This window comes from Loxodonta africana, chromosome 2, assembly GCF_030014295.1.
Source record: "Loxodonta africana isolate mLoxAfr1 chromosome 2, mLoxAfr1.hap2, whole genome shotgun sequence".
Lineage (NCBI taxonomy): Eukaryota > Metazoa > Chordata > Mammalia > Proboscidea > Elephantidae > Loxodonta > Loxodonta africana.
Genome location: NC_087343.1, coordinates 71,494,092 through 71,514,047, shown reverse-complemented (window position 1 = coordinate 71,514,047; position 19,956 = coordinate 71,494,092). Strand labels below are relative to the sequence as shown.

The window sequence follows — 19,956 nt, the reverse complement described above, 5'->3', positions numbered from 1 at the left end:
AGTCAAGCCAGACAGGAATTCTGCCCTCAAGGAGCTTACAGTTTAGCAGAGAGATATCAGGCATATACACAAAGCACTAAAACAAAGGTGCTATGCTAAGAGGAGTTGGGAGGAAGATTGACTTACAGCTCTGGGGCAAGGAGTGATGGAGGGTGGGCACAGGAGCCAGAGGAAAGATCCAATCAGAGTGAAGCATGTTCTATACTACAGACCATCTCCAGAAGCATCTGCTTTCTTGAAAGATAAAGAAAAGCAAAAAAAGGAAGGAAGGAATTTCTAATAGCGTAGATTTCCACTCTTTCAGCACCATTCTCTATCAAATATGCTAGTTCACATAAACTTCCTAGCTACAATCAGTAGGGCTAACTTGGATGTTGTCTAATCCAAGGAAGGTAGGAACATGAGATCCCTTTAGCTGTATGATTCTGCAAAGGGTACCAAAAGCAGAAAATGTCATTAACATGTACTTCACTGATACACTGAAACGAGTGATGTGGCATAGAAATCTGGGCAGATGGTAGTAGAACAATACGGAAATCAAGATGGTACTCTGTCTAGCAGCCCCCCTCCTGCTGCTTCTGCACTTAACACACCAGAAGGTGTGGGTCAGAAGCCTTGGTCAAATAGACTGCAAATAGTATTCCTTAGACTACAGTACAGGAACTAATGGAACCGCTGAAGGGACAGATATTATGACGGTTAAATTTTAAATCCCCCCTGTCTACGAGTAAATAGCTAATCGTGTTCGGTTATACACAGAGTTGCTACTAGTCAGAACTGACTCAACAGCACCTAACAACAACAAATCACATTCTGGCCTCCACACCCAAGCTTCAGCAGTAGCCAGGTGCCGTCGAGTCAACTCCAACTCATGGCAACCCCAGGTGTGTCGGAGTACAACTATGCTCCACAGGATTTTCAATGGCTGATTTTTTGGAAGTTGATCACCAGGCCTTTCTTCTCAGGTGCCTCTGGATGGACTCAAACCTCCAACCTTTCAGTTAGCAGCCAGCATGCTAACCATTAGCATCGCCCAGAGACTCTATACCCAAGCTTAACCAAGATACAATAATCGTAACAACAGAAGTACTAACACTGTTAACATTTACTGAGACGTCCTATGTCCCAGGTACTATTGCAAGTTTGCTCTACATGGTATTTCAGCATTTTCCCAGTTTTACTCTTACATAAATAAGCATAAACATAAAAGCTTGCAGGCAGATAAGCTAATAATGTAAGTGACTCTTCGTAAGAATGACATCTGACACATTTTGCGGGGTACTCTTCTTGTGTTTTCTATTAATATTTCTCCTGGGTTTTTTTGTTTGTTTGTCTGTTTTTAATCCTATTCCCAAATAAAGAGCCCTGGTGGCACAGTGGTTCAAGCCATCGATTGCTAGCCGAAAGGTACATGGCAGTTTGAAAGCACCAGTGGCTCCGCAGGCGGAAAGATATGACAGTCTGCTTCTGTAGAGATTTACAGCCTTGGAAACCCTGTGGGGTAGCTTTGAGTCAGAATTGACCCAACAGCAGTGGGTTTGGCTTTTGGTTTTGGATTCCCAAATACCTTAGGTCACCCAACAGGCATTTTATCAATGAACAAATCAGTTTCTACGTCTGACAATGTGACTGACAGTACTAGATAATATACCATACTAGGTAATAAAATATATCACTTTCTGACAGTACTGTTTTAATCAGAATGATGCTTGGCAATAAACATACAGTATTACTATTTACATCTTAAGAATAAAATTGCAATGGTTGAAAAAGACTTCTGTTTTTTTTAAATAATCACTCATTGGGAAGAATTTCTCTCTTTCCTTAAAAAAAGAAGTATTTATAGTAAAATAAGATTTCAATAAAATTCCCTGAGAACAAAAACTTACCCTGGACTTGGGTCTGGGCTGAAGACAAATGTTGTCTACACCCTTTTAACTATACCTTTAAAAATAAGTCCCGATTTTTCCATATGAGGAAAAAGATGAATTTTGGTTTAAACATAATAGTCAACTTTGACATTATAAAATATCCTCAAAGAAACTTCTTCAGTGACACTTATTCAATCGATTCAACATCTTAATTACTCCAAAAGAATCAGGGAATTCCAGAACTAAGGGACTTCATAGGATGTTTTCACATTGTAGGGGCAGTTGGGGCAAGAAAATTTGAGAAACTTGGTAACTTGCTGATGTTCACAGAGCTAGTCCATGGCAAAAATAACTCTAGAGGCTAGGTCTAAATGAATTCTCCGTACATTACCATGTGATCTCCAAATATCCAGCATAATTTATTACCAACACATGAAATTATAGGGTATCATATTGCACTGATTTGCATATTGCTTGCATGTTCTTCAGTAAATGTTGTTTAAAAATATATTTACATACCATCCAACCCTACCACAAGGCAAAAGTAACAGGTATAGACTTTAAGGCTGTGCCAAAGGTTAAAGTAGAGAAGTAATGGGGTGATTACAGAACAAAATTCTAGATAGCATCATGGTTAAAAATAAAGGCTTACACTGAAGAAGAAAAAAAAAAAAGCACAAGTCCACACTGCTGACAAATAAATATTTATTCTACTTGCAACTACTAGGGTTGGAAAAATCATTTTCAATCACCATAGTAAAAAATGGTTCAGTCAAGCATCATCAATGGACGCTAAATCTAGGGAAAAATTTTGATGAGGAGAAGTATGTCTGTACGGTCTTAAATTGTCTTCCCGCAAGCTGCTTATTATTCATAAGAAAAAGAGTCATAATTCTACAGTGGAGAAATCAGGTTAACACCCTGACTTGGCAATCAAAGCTAACATCACCTCTGACAGACAGACGGACGTTGTGCCTACAGATGTGATGCCCTGAGAAGGACAGGGCATCAGCAATGTTGCATTCAGGCCTGGAATGTAAAACCCTGCATCTAACCATGAGGAAACATCAGACAAATGTAATATGAGAAATAATTCCATTTAAAAAATTGGAAGAAAGGGGACTTTATTTTTCAAAAGTGTCAATGTCACAGAAGATAAAGAATGACAGTGGAAATATTCCAGAGGAAAGGAGACCAAAGAGATGTGACTATTAATTGTGATACATGACTGTAGACTGGATCCTATGCTGGATGGGGGAAACGCTATAAATGAAAACATTGGGTCAACTGAGAGAACTGAAATACAGATTTAAGAGTAGAAAAAAGGAATGTATCAGTCACAAATTTACCGAAGTTGGTAACTATGATAATGAAGGGCCACTCTCAAATAGTTAGAAAAATTATACATACAGAGAGAGAGAGAAAGGAAGCAAACTGTGCAAAATGTTAACAGGTGAATCTAAGTAAAGGATAAACCAGTGTTCTTATGTACTTTTCTTATTCTTGGAATTTTCCTGTAAGTTTGAAATTATTTTCTAATAAAAGTTAAAAAATAAAATAAATGCCTAAAAACATTACCTGATTTTTTTTTTTTTAATTGTGCTTTAGGTGAAGGTTTACAGAGCAAATTAGTTTCTTACCAAACAATACACATATTCTTTTGTGACACTGGTTGCCAACCCTGCAACATGTCAACACTGTCCCCTACTCGACCTTGGGTTCACAATTGCCTTTTGTCCAGCTTTCCTGTCCCCTTCTGCCTTCTTGCCCTTGCCCCTGGGTTGGTGTGCCCATTTAATCTCGTGCACATGGTTGAACAATGTGTATTGTTTGTTTTATGGGCCTGTCTATCCTTTGGGTGAAGGGTGAACCTCAGGAGTGACTTCAGTACTGAGTTAAAAGGATGTCCAGGGGCCATATTCTCGGGGTTTCTCTAATCTCTGTCAGACCAGTAAGTCTGGTCTTTTTTTTGTGAGTTAGAATTTTGTTTTACATTTTTCTCCAGCTCTGTCTGGGACTTCTACTGTGATCTTTGTCACAGCAGTCATTGGTGGTAGCTGGGCACTATCTAGTTGTGCTGGACTCAGTCTGGCAGAGGCTGTGGTAGCTTTGTTCCATTAGTTCTTTGGGCTAATGTTTCCCTTGTCTTTGGTTTTCATCATTCTTACCTGCTCCAGACTGGGTGGGACATTACCTTATCTTTAGGGGGAAGGATGGGGACCAGTGCAGTAATGAGGAAAGGAAAGAATACAAGGAAATTAAATGCACATAGCCAAGCTGAGAGGAATACTCCAAATTTGGGAGGGAAGTGGGGGTGGAAACTTAGAAAAAATTTGCATAATGACAGCAAAGAATTGCACTTTACTAAATGTATGCTTGGAGCACTAGTGGCACAGTGTTTAAAAGCTCGGCTGCTAACCAAAAGGCTGGCAGTCCGAATCCACCAGCCACTCCTTGGAAACCCCATGGGGCAGTTCTACTGTAATTCGGGTAAGTTTATATGTAGTTAAACTCAGTGAACTTAAAATACTTCCACAGGAGATGGCAAGATGGGGCAAACTCAACCCTCCGCAAACTTCATCCAGGGTGCCAGGGCCTGGCCGAGCCCATAGTCACTCACCAGGTTGGCCGTTAGCAAGGGCGCCGACTGGCCCAGGGCCTGGCTGCGCATACGCACGAGGTTGGATGTCTCCGTCGAGGCTGGCCAGGCCTGCCCAGCCACGGGGTTTGAAAGGAGGTACCTCCCTGTGGGGGTTAAAGAGAAGACAGTGTAAATGACAGGCAGATGGCAGTAGTTCTGTGGCAGTGGCAGATCTCATCCTGGCCATTCTTCTGTATTATTTCTGCAATACTTAGTAATTACATTTATTATAGCCACCAAAGGGAAAAAAATGTTTTGATTAAGTCAAGAGATACAGTCAAGGGCTCTGACACTGACTCCCACATAAACCCGACTTAATCTCTTTATGTCCCTCGTCCTCAGCTTTCAGTCAGGAGAGAATGAAACGTCTTGTTACTTCTGCCTATTCCATGGGAAGGACATCAGGCTTGGTAAAGTACAGGATCAGCCAAAAACAGGAAGACCCCCAACAAGATGAACTGACACAGTGGCTGAAGCAATGGGCTCAAGCTTAACAATGATTGTGAGCATGGCCAAGGACCAGGCAGTGTTTTGTTCTGTGGTACACAGGGTCACTGTGAGTCAGAACAGACTTGATGGCACATAACAACAACAAACTATATATATGAATACACAAAACATTTTCAGCCTTACAAAAATGAATGTGTGCATTCATAAATGTACTGTTCAAAATATGGAAGGTGAGGTAGGATTCAACAAGTAAAGTGTCTACAAAGTAGACAGCATGACCAACAAAAGAAAAGCTGGGATTCTTTCAAGGTGAAATGGGGCTGCCGTCTCTTTCTCCCAGCTTCTCAGAATCACAGGTGACTATCCAACCGTGTCCCAGGGATACATAACGGTACCCATTTGCATAAATCAAGACATCAATGTCAGTCTAGGTTCACTGAGCAATTGCCGTCAACCTTGAACTCTAATATATATGTGTATGCTTTTAAAAGTCAAACAGCTGAATCAATTCACACTATACTACTTCCTTAGTACATAGGCTAGACTGGTATTAACATACAAGAAATGCGGTTTTTGACTTCAGAAAAGTCAGCATGGAAACGAATACTGACATAGTAATCAAGCTTAGTAAAAGCAGGGACCTTGTTTGCTTTTTTAACTGCTTTGCACCAATACTAGCACAATAACTGGCCATAATCAAAAATCAAACCTGTTGCTGTTGAGTCGGCTCCGACTCATAGCGACCCTATAGGACAGAGTAAAACTGTCCCCTATGGTTTTAAGGAGTACCTGGTAAATTTGAACTGCCAACCTTTTGGTTAGCAGCTCTTAACCACTGTACCACCAGGGTTTCCATAGTAGGAGCAAAAAATATTTGTCGAATGAATGAAAGGATGAGTAGGCACTTCGTTCCCAGAGAACACACAGTGAAAACACAAAGATGTTAGGCAATCACAGAATCTCATCAAAGGGTAATATGTGCAGACTCCAGCTTCATTCCTCTCCAGATGCCTTCGAGACTGCAGCATGCATGGCTGGTGGCCCTGCAGCAGCTTGTTCCCCAGCAGATCTGTCCCTGGTAAAAACATCTCAGTCTCTTCCCTCAGGCATGCACCTCACAACCATATCCCACCAGTTAATAAATGTCACAATATATTATCTAGTATACCATTACTGTACATGTTAACCACCAGGTCTATCACAGAACAGGAGCTCAGGCCATTTTCCATCAATTTTCCATGTTAAGAAGTCTAATAGTTTAATCCAAGTGCTTTCAGAAATTCATATATTAACTGCAAGAGGAAAAATGGCTTCTGATTTTACCAAATTGTTCTTTCAGGCTCTGATTGTATAGGGAGCGCTGAGGTTCTAGAGAAAAACTAGATCTAATTTTGAGAGGTTTTTTTTTTTTTTTGGTGGGGGGGATCTTCCTTGGGGAAGGAAGTTATGTAATCTAACTTGGTTTTCAAATTTCTAAAATGGAGATAATAGGATTTACTTAAATCCACAATCAACACCCATGGAAGCAGCAGTCAAGAACTCAAATGGGCAAATCTGCTGCAAAAGACATCTTTAAAGTGTTAAAAAGCAAAGATGTCACCTGACCTAAACCATGGTATTTTCAATTACCTCATATGTATGCGAAAGCTGGATAATGAATAAGGAAGGCCAAAGAAGAACTGACGCCTCTGAGTTGTGGTGTTGGCAAAGAATATCGAATACACCTTGGACTGCCAGAAGAACAAACAAATCTGTCTTGGGAGAAGTACAGCCAGAATGCTCCTTAGAAGTGAGGATGGCGAGACTTCATCTCATGTACTTTGGACATGTTATCAAGAGGGATCAGTCCCTGGAGGAGGACATCATACTTGGTAAAGTGGAGGGTCAGTGAAAAAGAGGAAGATCCTCAACGAGATGGACCAACACAATAGCTGCAGCAATGGGCTCAAGCATCACAACTGTGAGGATGGTGCAGGACCAGGCAGTGTTTCATTCTGTCTTACACAGGGTGGCTGTAAGTCAGAATCGACTCATCAGCACCTAATAACAACCACCATATCAAGTTACCAATGAGATTAAAGGGTTTTATAAGTGAAGCACTCAGTAGACTTGCTAGAATATAATAAGCACTCAGTAAATGTGAGCTATTTAGCCATACCAAAAACCAAACCCAGTGCCGTCGAGTCGATTCCGACTCATAGCAACCCTACAGCACAGAGTAGAACTGCCCCATAGAGTTTCCAAGGAGCACCTGGTGGATTTGAATTGCCAATCCTTTGGTTAGCAGCCGTAGCACTTAACCACTATGCCACCAGGGTTTCCATTTAGCCATAACAACTATAAAATTATATATATATATATATTTAAGTTTGGTATCTTTTCATTCACAAGTAGAAAATACAATTATATATAAAGAAAAAATATTTAAATCACCCATAATCATACCAGAGACAACCACTATCAACATTTCCGTGATTTTTCTCCAGACTTTTTCCTGTACCTTATGTTTCCTTACAAAAATGGGATCATACTGGTTTTTGTCACATGGTCCCCAACTACCACATATACTAGATTATGACCTTTTCTAAGCAAATAAATATAGTAAATGTCAATTAATTGGAGCATAACGACTATCATTGAAAATCTGGGTATAATTACCCTCTGTAGTTTCGGTTGCCATTTCAGAAACATTCAGACATATTTTTGTGCAAGGTATGTTACCTTGAAGTCCAGACTTTTATTTTCCACCCCTACCTTATTTTGGAACATGAACCAAAATAGACTAAGAGGGTCTTTGAGAAATCTGGCCCCTTTAGGCCTAAAGAAAACACCCAAAGCCAAGCCTGTTGCTTTCAAGTACATTCTAACTCATAGGGACTCTACTGGACAGAGCAGAGCTGCCCCATAGGCTTTCCAAGCCTATAATTCTTTACAGAAGTAGACTGCCACATCTTTCTTCAGAGAAGCCACTGGGTGGGTTCAAAACACCGATCCTCTCAGCAGCCAAGGGCTTAACTACTGCGCCACCAGGGCTGCTAAAGGCAAAGCATTAACGAGGAAGGGCAGGAAAAGTGTAGACTGCATTTAGAAATGCTAGTGTCAGTATTACATGAATAAATGATTTCTCTAGCACAGAGATTACTTTCACTGTGTGAAGGACATCACTGTGTGAAGGACATCACTTGATAAAAATATACCAGCCTCCAGAAATCTGAATCCATAGCCCCCCCCCGTGTCCTTTCCTATATCTTATACTCTATATCTAAATTCTATATTTTTATTTGTTCACATCTTGGAGAGAGGCATGATGGGAGGTGTAGGTGCTACATGATGTCATGGTTTATATGATGGGAAGAATCTACTCTGGCCTCACTGCTGTTCTGTCTCAGATGCTTAGAGAATTTAATGAAATAATGGAAAAACTTAAAGACCAAACATTTCGATTTATTGAAAAACTCCCCTTTTTTTTTCTTAGCAGAAAATAATTATTAGACTTTCTGCCTATAATCCCCCTGAGGTGAAGAAATAGGTTTATCCATTTCTGTATCCCCAGTACCTGGAAGAGTGTCTGGCATTTAATAAGTGCTCAGTAAATATTTGTTGAATAAAATGCAGTTAAAGTATACTATTTGACCAATATTTGATCGAGTCTAAATAGAAAGAATACAACTGAATGGACTATTTTCTTGCATTTCACTTGTAGGTATAATACCTGAGGCCTAATATATGCCAGGCACTGCAACATCGTAACAACCTTATGGGGTAGGAATTACTATCTCTACTTTAAAGTCCAAGGAGGTTATATAACTAGGCAGGGACACACAGCTATTAGGTGGGCAAAATACGGACTCTGACTCCAAAGTCCAAATTCTACCAGAGGAAAAATGTATCACATACTTATGTGAAAAAAAAACAACTTATAAGTTAAGATGATTCTATATTTTTAAGAAAATAATATATATTTTACAGAGTAAAAAAATTCTAGAAAGATGGGAACCACAGGCTTGAAATCAAACAAGCATGGATTTGTGACTAGCCATGTGTAATGGTTGGTAACCTGTTTAACTTCTAAGCCTCAACAGTCCCATCTCTAAAATGGGAATAACAACTTACACAGTGGCAGATAGGATAAAATGAGATAATGCACCAAGTCACTCATGGGACAAGAAACAAGCAGTCAATATATATTATCACTATTCACATTATCATAAGAACTTTATAACTTCTTAGACACACACCCTCACTACCATAGCAACAAAATAAAATGTGGTAATTGATGGCTCCTAGGCCAGATAGAAAAAGAAATAAAGAATAGTACTGGACAATATTGAAATAAGGAATAATATTTCTTCATGGAAACGACAGCACATGCAGGATTGTAGCTCTCTCTGGGCAGGGAAATGAAGCATGGGTCCAGGGAGGGGCACAATGGGTCTGTAATATTTTTTAATCTTAAAAAAGTATCTGCAAGGAATAACAGGGTCTGCCAGTTGAACTTTAAAGTTTAAATAGAGAATCCAGTTTTTGATTTGTAGCTTTAATAAATTTAATATTAATTTTTTTAAATCTAAAAGAAAAATTTTTAAAATCTGAAAAATATTAAGCTTTTATAAAGCTGGCTGGCAGGTAGATGGGGTTGTACTGAATTATTCTCAATTAATTCCTAAAAATGATATTTTATAATATTGCTTTAATGGTTCCTATCAAACTGTGTTCCGTATTCTAACAGCGCAAACTAGGCAAGAGCACGTCCCTACCACCCCTCACGATGGTAGTTCCTGAGGCCTAGGTCAGGGAGGAGTCTGGGTGACGGTGGGGGAACAAGGAGCCAGGGAAAGGTTCAATGGGGACGGGAGCAAACAGAAAGCACAGCAACCTCATCACAGTCTCATAGGAAAGTCACAGCAGCTACACCTGGAAAAGGCTCTCTTACTGCCAGTGGAGGGCAGAATAGATGCAGGAGCAGTTCCTGGATAAACTCTCAGTTCAGGAAATTCAGGCTAGGATCCAGGGTCAATGAGGCTGGGCATGTTTCAGCTGGAAGTCAGACTCAACCAAATCCAGAAGCAGGGTTGAGGAAGCCAGGAGAAAGGAACCAGGGCCATGTCCCTTCTATCGAGACATTCTAAGCCACACGTGGAACACTTCAGTTTTATTAGCTCTCACAGGGCACTTTAAAGCAAACAGAAATCCCTGTTAACAGGACATATATGCATGCCATCTTGTCCTTCTCTGAAATCACTCAATTTAACACTATCACATATATTTTATTTGTTCTATCTCAGGTGTAAACCCAATCCTGGCAACAAGACCAAAGGTGTGCCTTCAATCCTTTTATTGCCACAACAGAGCCTAACCCAGAAGGCGGTACTTTGATATACAATGGCTGATTTGGCCTTAGCCCATACACTCACCTTATACTCTCTTCAAAGCCAACAGGCCATAAAAGCCCTTGACAGTAAAGGTAAAAATCAATTTCTCCAGTTGTGGTTGACTCTGGAGACAGACTGCTGAGTTCTAATTCTGACCCCTCAAAATAGATTCTAAAACTGTATATTGTGAATTTCTCTCAGTTTTGTCCACTCTAACATAGGGGCAAACTTATGGGATTGTTAAAAATCTAAAAAAGAAAATATCATAGAATTAAACACAATAAATATAAGCGTAAAAAGAAAAGAAAATACGAAGAGCTATCTAACACATATAAGGTATGCAAGAAATAAAATTTTGTGAACCGCTGGAAAAAATAAATAAATTAGGAAACACACATATGCAATAAAATGTTTATAATCCTCTGGTGGTTGAGATACCATTATTTTCACATGAGTGTCATCCTAAGGAATCTCATGAATGTTACAAATTGTACAGTCTGTTAGCATAACACATGGGATATAGTATTCCCACCGAAACGGCCATTAGTGTTAATAGGGGAAAGAGGACAACAGATGGATTTAAGGCAGTCGTTAGAAGGCACTAACATTGTGCCATAGTTGGTAGTGATTACATCAAACTTTATATAAATTTGCTTTTCTAATGACTACCAAGAGCTTCTAAAAAGTGTGTTGCTGTTGAATTCATGCATCATTTGCTGCCTACAATTTAAGAAAATTAGCATCTGTCAACTGCATTATTCAGCTGCACAGGGTAGAAATTAATGAATAATACCATTTCTGATTTGTTGTAGGAGAGGGTGAGCAGGCCTAGCAATCTGGCTGCTATATTTTAATACTGAATCAAGCTTGTTGTTACAACTGGAACTTTGATCAGCTCTGTGCTCTTTGGAAACACATTCCTAAATTTCTAATATGTTTATTAAAACATTTATTAAATTATTTGCTACTGACATAACTAGAAATTTAGAGGCAGTGAATCGCAGTCTGTATTAAAGCTGGAATAAGTTGGCCAGGCTGATACAAGGACTTGTCAGGTTTCAACAACCACAGAGGTATGGGTTGTTTGAATGATGTGTTAGTCATCTAGTGCTGCTATAATAGAAATACCACAAGTGGATGGCTTTAACAAAGAGAAGTGTATTGTCTCACAGCCCAGTAGGCTAAAAGTCCGAATTCAGGGCACCAGCCCCAGGGGAAGGCTTTCTCTCTTTTGGCTCTGGAGGAAGATCCTTGTCATCAATCTTTCCTTGGTCTAGGAGCGTCTTAGCACAGGAACTTCAGGTCCAAAGGGCGTGCTCTGCATCTGGCGCTGCTTTCTTGGTGGTAAGAGGTCCCCTGTCTCTCTGCTCACTTCTCTTTTTTATAGCTCAAAAGAGATTGGCTTAAGACACTACCTAATCTTACAGATCTCATCAGTATAACTGCCACTAATCCATTTTATTATATCATAGTGATAGGATTTACAACATATAGGAAAATCACATAAAATGGTGGATAGTCGCACAATACTAAGAATCAAGGCCCAGCTAAGTTGACAGATATTTTGGGGGGACACAGTTTAATCCATGACAAATGAGTTTTTTAATTTTTTTGTTTTTACTGGTTTTGTTACTGTTTGGGCCATGGTGCCTCTCCTTAACAGACGGACAGTGAGAAGGTCTGTAGCCTTTTAAGGTTATGTACTAGAATAAGCACATTACTGAGCCTAGACTAGACATGTCCTCTTTCCTGGGATGTGCACCTCTGCCCTGTGTTTCCATCCAGAATGCCAAGAATCAAGAGGCAGGCACTCCATGAATGCATGCTTTCACACATGAGATACATACTTTCAAAGTACCCCAAAGTTTGAAGTATCCTTCTGAAGTAGGAAAATGCCAGGTCAGCAATAATTTTAGCAGAATGACTATATAAAGAAATATAGCCTCTGAAGACCTACTTTATCACGGGGGAATTAATGGTACTTGACTAGATTTCAAAGCTTCCAGTAAAAAATTCCGTATCACTTGAAGTTCCACATAGATTTAGCAGTCAGCCCACAGTCTTACATTTTGGGTTACTGCACTACAAACAGAACATTAAAGTAGAAAAAAAAAAAAAAAAAAAGACTTAACTATGTAACAAAGCACTCTTTAGGTATGGTTTCTGGTGATCAATTATACACAAGTACTCAGTTATGGAGCCTTGGTAGTGCAACAGCTAAGCGCTCAGCTGCTAACTGAAAGGTTGGCAGTTCAAACCCACCCAGTGACTCTACAAAAGAAAGACCTGACAATCTGCTCCTGCAAAGACTACAGCCTAGAAAACCCCATGGGGCAGTTCTACTCTGTCACATGAGGTGGCTGTAAGTCTAAATCAACTCTACCGAACCTAATAACAACAACAACTCAGAGAGTAATTCACTCCTCTAAGTTCCCAACAGGGCTAAAGGGAAACTGAGGTGGCCGATGTATTGTTCCCAAGGGTTTCAAAGCAGTAGGGGAGCCAGCCACATGAGGGGGTTACCACAGAGGCAGAATGAGGGTAGCATTGCTGAGGCTAAGACACCAGGGACAAAAAGAGCAACACTAAGGTGGCACTTGGCAAGCATCATGAACAGGCAGATGGGGCCACATGCTCCCACAGCAGCTTCCAGAAAGCTCACACCTACCTCGAAAGTGGGAGGAGGGACATTCTCATCATCTGACCCCCCCCACTGCCCACAAAAACCTTCCCTTCTTAGCCAAAATCACTGAGCCATTCAGGGGAAGAATTATGGGGGTCTTTTTTTGTTGTCTGGAGTCCCTGGGTGGTACAGTTAGTACACTTGGCTGCTAATTGAAAGGCTGGAGTTTTGAGTTCACCCTTCACCTCAGAAGAAAAGCCAGGTGATCTGCTTCTAAAAACCAGCCACTGAAAACCCAATGGAACACAGTTCTTCTCTGACACACATGGGGTCACCCTGAGTCAGAATCAGCTTGATGGCAACTGGTTAGGGTTTGTTGTTTTCTTAATATTTTTTTGTTGTCCAAAAGGAAGCATCCACATTAAACTATCTCAGTGTCTGCTTTTGCAAATCACACTTAATAGCTTAAGCTCTTAGAATTGAACTGAGTTTATCAAGAATTTTTCAAACTTTAGAAATGAAGAAAGGTTAAAGATCAGGATAAGTCATTGGCTGAACCTGGGCAAAATTCATGATTCAACAGCTTCAACCCTAAAATATACTCTATCACCATCAAGATATTTTTCTTCCATGCCCCATGCGTACTCCTAAACATCTGTTCCCTCGAACAGTGACTTTCATACTCACAGGCAATTATAGCCTCCCTTTATTCATCTTCTGCTGTGCTACTACAACATAGAGACATGGTTCATCTTCCCTCTCACATGGGTGACTGACTTCCAATTTCTTGTCCCCACCGCAAAAGAATGACTGTGCCTTGACAACCAACAATGAATAGCATAAATAAATATAATTTGAAAAACCAACAGACCTGTGACCAGAAACTGCTGGAGTTCACTGACTGCTCTATTGAGCTGCTGTTCTTGCCTTAAAAAAAAAAAAATTAAAAAGCGATGTGTGTTTACTCACAGAAGTGAAGTCCAAAGCATAATCTTGACACTAAGTCCTTGAAGACACTCCTGTCTACTAGGCAGTGATGGCTAACTGACAAGGAAACTGAAAGCTGAATCAGGAGTGCACACCGACTTTGGGGAACTTAGTGGTCAGAGCACATTGATGCCCCTGCGGCATTAAGGTCTTAAATTAATTGCCCCCACGCAGCAGTCTCTAAACTCCTGTTTTGCTGCAAGACAAATCTTCCAGAGGTGCCTAAATGCACTTCTTAGAGCATTATTGCCAGCATTGTGTATTGAAGTAGAATGGCAAGGTAAGATTGCTGACCGCAAAAGCATGGTGACAAAGTTAGGGGATGTCTTAGAAGGGAAGTCTGTAGCAAGGGGACCAAGAACCAGAAGGTACAGTTTCTTTAGAGCAACTCCGTACAGTGTGTGTATGTAATGAATGTTTTCAAGCATCACTAAAGCCCAATTCCATTCGGTGGGAGAGTGAAGCGCTGTTTTTAAAGAAAAAAACAGGAGAACATGCATGTCTACAATGCAGAAATCAAAGTCCTTGGATAAACTGAGGCTATGGAGCAGAACCTCGGGCTGCTAATGACACCATCAACAGCAGCTGCAGTTTTAAATCAAAAAATAACTTTTAGTGTGAAAGGCAAGGTGATTCAAAAGTACAGTGGTCTTTTCAAGCTTGATCACAGAAAGCCGCCATTGTTACTCCTACAATTTCTGATAAAAGGTAGCAATGCCAACACACAGTATATTTTTTAAAATGGAAACAACTCAAACCATGTTTACAGAGAAATGTATTTGGCCTTTCCTTTCTTTTGCTTTTCCTTAACTTGTTCTTAACAAAGCAATATTTCTTCTCCTCTACCAGTATTGCCACTCTCAGTCAAATTCTAATAAGGGTAGATATTAAAGGAGTGAATACATAGGATAGAGCTTGGTAAACTCTAATCTTCCAATTTTTGCTGTTGCAATTTGCTGTCAAGTTGGTTTTGACTCACAGCAACCCTGCGAACAAAGAACAAAATGTTGCCCAGTCCTGCATCATCTTCACGATCGTTGGTATGCTCAAGTCCACTGTTGTGGTCACTGTGTATTTTGAGAGCCTTTCAACCTAGGGAATGCATCTTCTAGCATTATGTCAGACAATTTTCCGTTGTAATCCCTAGGATTTTAGTTGGCTAATTCTCAGAAGTAGATTGCCAGGACTTTCTTCCTGGTCTAAGTCCAGAAGCCCCACTGAAACCTGACCACTATGGGTGACTCTGCTGGTATTTGAAATACTGATGCCACAGCTTCCAACATCATAGCAACACACAAGCTACCACAGTACAATAAACTGATAGATGGGTGTGGGTTCCTATTATTACAATACTCATATCACTGCTTTCAGTGAACCAACAGTCTGCAAATTTTCCCATTTGGTAACAAGGCCTAGACCCAGCCAGCAAGAACCCCTAGACCACCAAGGTCATGTCCCTTCAGATGGTAGCTTTCTGAATTTCAAATTCTTATGAAAAAATAAATAATGGTTTAGCCCTAAGCCTTATCTGCATAGACCAAAGGCTAATGTGACAACTTAAAACTGATTTTAAAGAAGTGTTAAACACAGCCTACTGTAATGAGGATATGGTCACAAGACTCTGACACCAAACAGCACTGCTTCGAGTGTCACCTAAGTGAGGGCACCGAGGAACAGGGTAGAGGCAGTGTCTAAACGACACTGGGGCACAGGTCAGAGTCAACATCTGCAATCTGGCCTCCCTCCACCCGTCTATTGAAATATAATTCAGTAGGATAAATTGCTAGACATGTCTAAACCCCCTGGGAAATGACAGATATTGATGAATGCTGCTGGCAAGATATATGGAGGGAAACGGCAAATAAATAGAACCATTTTTTCTCAGAGTCAGTTTGAGGATGTGTGGAACAGCTGTTAAACGACTTGTCAGTTCCCCATTCTCTCTTCTGCCTTCTCCTGCGTCTTCCAATCTGCCTTCTCTACATCTCTAAAACCTCCCCAAGGACTAGTATCTTGCCCTCTTTAAAACAATAACCAAACAAATAAGAGTTATCTCTTTCTCCTCCTCCTCTTCTTCCTGTTGCTTCTCTTTCTCCTCCATCATACTTTATAAGGTCTCTTCTCAACCCAGTTAATGCAACTCCATCCAAAAGTTCACTCCATCTAACTTGTTTGCTGCCCCTCATGATCCTAGAAATACCCTCAGTTTCTAAACTCATGAAATCTAAACTCTTAAATTTAAGTTCATTACGATTTGGCTCCAGTTATGAGGCTCAAATCCTAAATTCAAACTCTGACTACTACCAAAAGTATTTTGACTTTAATGCACCAGGGAACAACTTGAGCTCAGTATCTTACTTTTTGGGAAAATTAAGAATCTTACTCAATAACATTCTCTTGCACTTTATTGATGCACCCAGATGTCACTTGCAGCCCTGAGATGCTAAACATTTCTGACAACTGCCCTATATCTAAACAATTGTGACGGAGGCCAATGGGGGTGAGGGAGAGGGGAGGTGGGAACCAGGAGTTTTAAAGAGAAACAAAAAGAACCAAAAGTAGCCATAAAACTAAAAACCAAACAAGTTGCCAATGAATCGATTCCAACTCATGACTTATACTGTGTCAGAGTAGAACTATGCTCCATAGGGTTTTCAATGGCTGTGATATTTTGGAAGTAGATCGCCAGGCCTTTCTTTTAAGGTGTCTATTTTTTTTTTTATGGGTAGACTTGAACCTCCAACCTTTCAGTTAGTAGCTGAGCATTTAACTGTGGACACCACCCAGGGACTCCTAAAGCTGCCATAAAACAAAAAAGCTCACAAGCTCATGGCGACCCTACATGTGTCAGAGCAGAACTGCACTCCACAGGGTTTTCATGGCTGTGATCTTTCAGAAGCAGATCACCAGGCCTTTCTTCTGAGGTGCCTCTGGGTAAGTCTGAACCACTAACCTTTTAGTTAGTAGCCCGATGCTTAGCCATTTGCCCTACCCAGGTAGCTAAAGCAGCCATAGCAGCCATGGAAAAAAAAAAAAAAAAAAAAAACTCCAAACCCATTGCCATCAAGGTAATTCCAACTTACAGTGATCCTACAGGACAGAGTAGAACTGCCCCAGAGGGTTTCCAAGGAATGGCTGGAGGTTTCGAACTTTTTGGTTAGCAGCCGTAGTTCTTAACCGCTGCCCCACCAGGGCTCCATAGCAGTCTTAGAGGGGTTGAAACAAACTCTTCGTCACAATCCAAGCAGAAATTTTCAGACAAGTCTAAATTTCTTAACATGTTCTCCAGTTTTACAAGAAAACTTCTATATACAGCCTAAATTACATAATAGTATATTTCCACATATATTTTTTGGGAACAGTTTCTAGTTCCATGCTGGGTTTTATTCAAAGCAGATTTCAAAATTTTCCTTCTCAATAGCGATGTCTATGCATGCTTCCTAAAGAATCCAATATTTCCCCTTTAAGAACTCTTGCTGGTATTGATTAATGAATAAGCAAGACATCTAGAACAAAACCATGGAATAATGCATCAAAAATACCATATAGTAGATCTCCTCAGTGCCTCCAAAATGGCAAGTTGCCAAAGGTCTCTGTTCTGATTGAGAGATCTCAATCAGAGCCTATGTAATTTGTTCTTCCTCCTGCCTTACCAAGAAAGTTCGTTAATATCCACTTTACCTGGTTTAAAAGCAACAGGGTCTAGGAATCATTGTTATCCAGATTGCAACCCTCTGCCCTGAATTAAATCCTAACAAATTGCTAAGTGCTTTAAAAAACATCATATAAAATTGCCCTTGTTTTTAAGAGAAGAAAAATCAAAGCCAAGATTAGCATCACAATCTCCAGCACTGCTCAAGAATTGATGACCGGTGTGGAGCTGGAATTCAGCCTCTCTATTTCTGGTTTATTACCTAGCCACTAACTTCTTCTGAAAGTTCAGGTGACATTTAGTAGCAGGGTCCAGGATCAGTGCCTCATGTTTTCAGAAACACTTTTGCTAGGAGACTTGACGTTCCTTTCCAGAGAATCCAACTATGCTCACGGGAAAATCCTCGTGCTTTGGTGTTGAGCTGGGGGACTGCAGCTATTTTGTTGTTCCAATCAGCCTCCAAATGGTCATCACTCAAGACTGAAAGCCTGATAATTTTCATCTAGACATTCCATTAAATTCATTTAACTCCCCATTATTGTAATCTACAGAGAGCACCGTGATTATAGAAGGCATGGCAGAGGAGCAGATGCAAACAGCTCTCAGATGGCAAAGAATTTCTCAGATCTCTTTAGGGTCGTCCACAAAGATGGCCCTACCTCCAATGTGACTACACAGCTAAAAGGAAAAATAAACCGTAAGAAAAGGATATTGTACTAATGTCTATGTGGAAGGCTTTAACCTTTTGCCTTTCATACCATGAGATAACATGCTTGGACATAACCCCTGGGGCAGGTCCATCCCAGTACTTACTCATAGGGCTGCCAATTTAGCAAATAAGATATAGGGTACCCAAATAAGTTTGAATTTCAGATAAATAACAATTTCTCTTTTTAGTATAACCTGATGCCATCAAGTCGATTCCAATTCATAGCGACCCTACAGGAACGAGTAGAACTGCCCCATAGGGTTTCCAAGGAGCGGCTACTGGATTTGAACTGCCGACCTTTTGGTTAGCTCTTAACCACTACACCACCAGGGAGAACAACTAGTAGAGCCACAGAAAAGTTTTTTTTGTTGTTGTTTATCTGAAATTCAAATTCAACTGACCATTCTTTATCTGGCAACTCTACTTACTGAGAACTTAATACAGTGTTTGCAACATACGGGGCTTTGTTTCAAGAACAGAAGGAAAAAATCCTTAAGAAATTTACAAACTAGCAAAAGGGATGACAGGTATACAAATAATAGAAAGTAGACATGGTCTTTTTTTTTTTTTTTTTTTAGAAAAAAGCAAAATAGAATGGTATTCAGAAGAAAGGAAGGAAAAAACTGTAGCTGTGGGAGAATCAGCAAAAGCAAAATGAAGGTGTTTGGGATAGAATCTGAATGCAGGAAAGGATGTTAATGGTCACAGCTTCATTTCTCTGTTACTGGACCTAAGGCTGGGGTCTCACCACCCTGCATGTGTGCGTGTCTTCTTTTTTCTATATATATATATTTTTTTCTACATTATTTATGTACAATATGGAGCCCTGGTGGTGCAGTGGTTAGGTGCTCAGCTGCTAACCAAAAGGTTGGCAGTTCAAATTCACCAGCCTCTCCTTGAAAACCCTATGGGGCAGTTATACTCTTTGCTATAGGGTTGCTACAAGTCGGAATCCACTCAACAACCATGGTTTTTTTCTGTTTTATATACAACATAGAGGAAACCCTGGTGGCGTAGTGGTTAAGTGCTATGGCTGCTAACCAAAAGGTCAGCAATTCGAATCTGCTAGGCGCTCCTTGGAAACTCTACAGGGCAGTTCTACTCTGTCCTATAGGGTTGCTATGAGTCGGAATCGACTTGACGGCAGTGGGTTTGGTTTGGGTTTGGATACAACATAGAAGCCAAAAACTAAGGAAATGGAGCAACAAAACAAAGTGGTTTTACACTGAGATTCCTGGCAACCAAGGCAAAGACAGAAATGAAAGAATAGCACCATATCAAATCAATCTAACTCCTTTCTCCTTGTTCTGAGCTCAGAGAAATCTGTCTTAGAGATTTTAATCAAACGGCAATGACAAGCATAATTATCACTGTCCTTTAGAATAATTTAGGAGAAAAGTGGAGATGTATCCTACAGACAATGAATAACAACCACGGGTGCAATGCCGTGTGTGCATGCACACATGTAAACACTGAACGAATGTCCATGTATGTTCACTGACATATGCATATGCCTCTCCTTTACAGGGGCTAGGAAAAGAAGCTGGGAGTTCTGCTCTGCTACCTTCTGCAAAATCCTTCTGAAGCCTAATTTGGTGCTGTGTTAATATGTTACAGTGATCATAATTCCACCTGTCTTACTCAGAAAGAA

The 19,956-nt window shown here is 40.3% G+C and overlaps 1 protein-coding gene across 1 annotated transcript in view; it reads right to left on the bottom strand.

The window, feature by feature from the left end:
* Window positions 1-4,431: 4,431 nt before the first annotated feature.
* LOC135230423 (microtubule-associated serine/threonine-protein kinase 4-like) overlaps window positions 4,432-19,956 on the bottom strand; it is a 239,321-nt gene continuing 223,796 nt past the window's right edge. Inside the window, exon 3 of the mRNA XM_064279689.1 lies at window positions 4,432-4,616. Coding sequence (XP_064135759.1) covers window positions 4,432-4,616 — 185 coding nt within the window. The remainder of the gene's footprint in view (window positions 4,617-19,956) is intronic.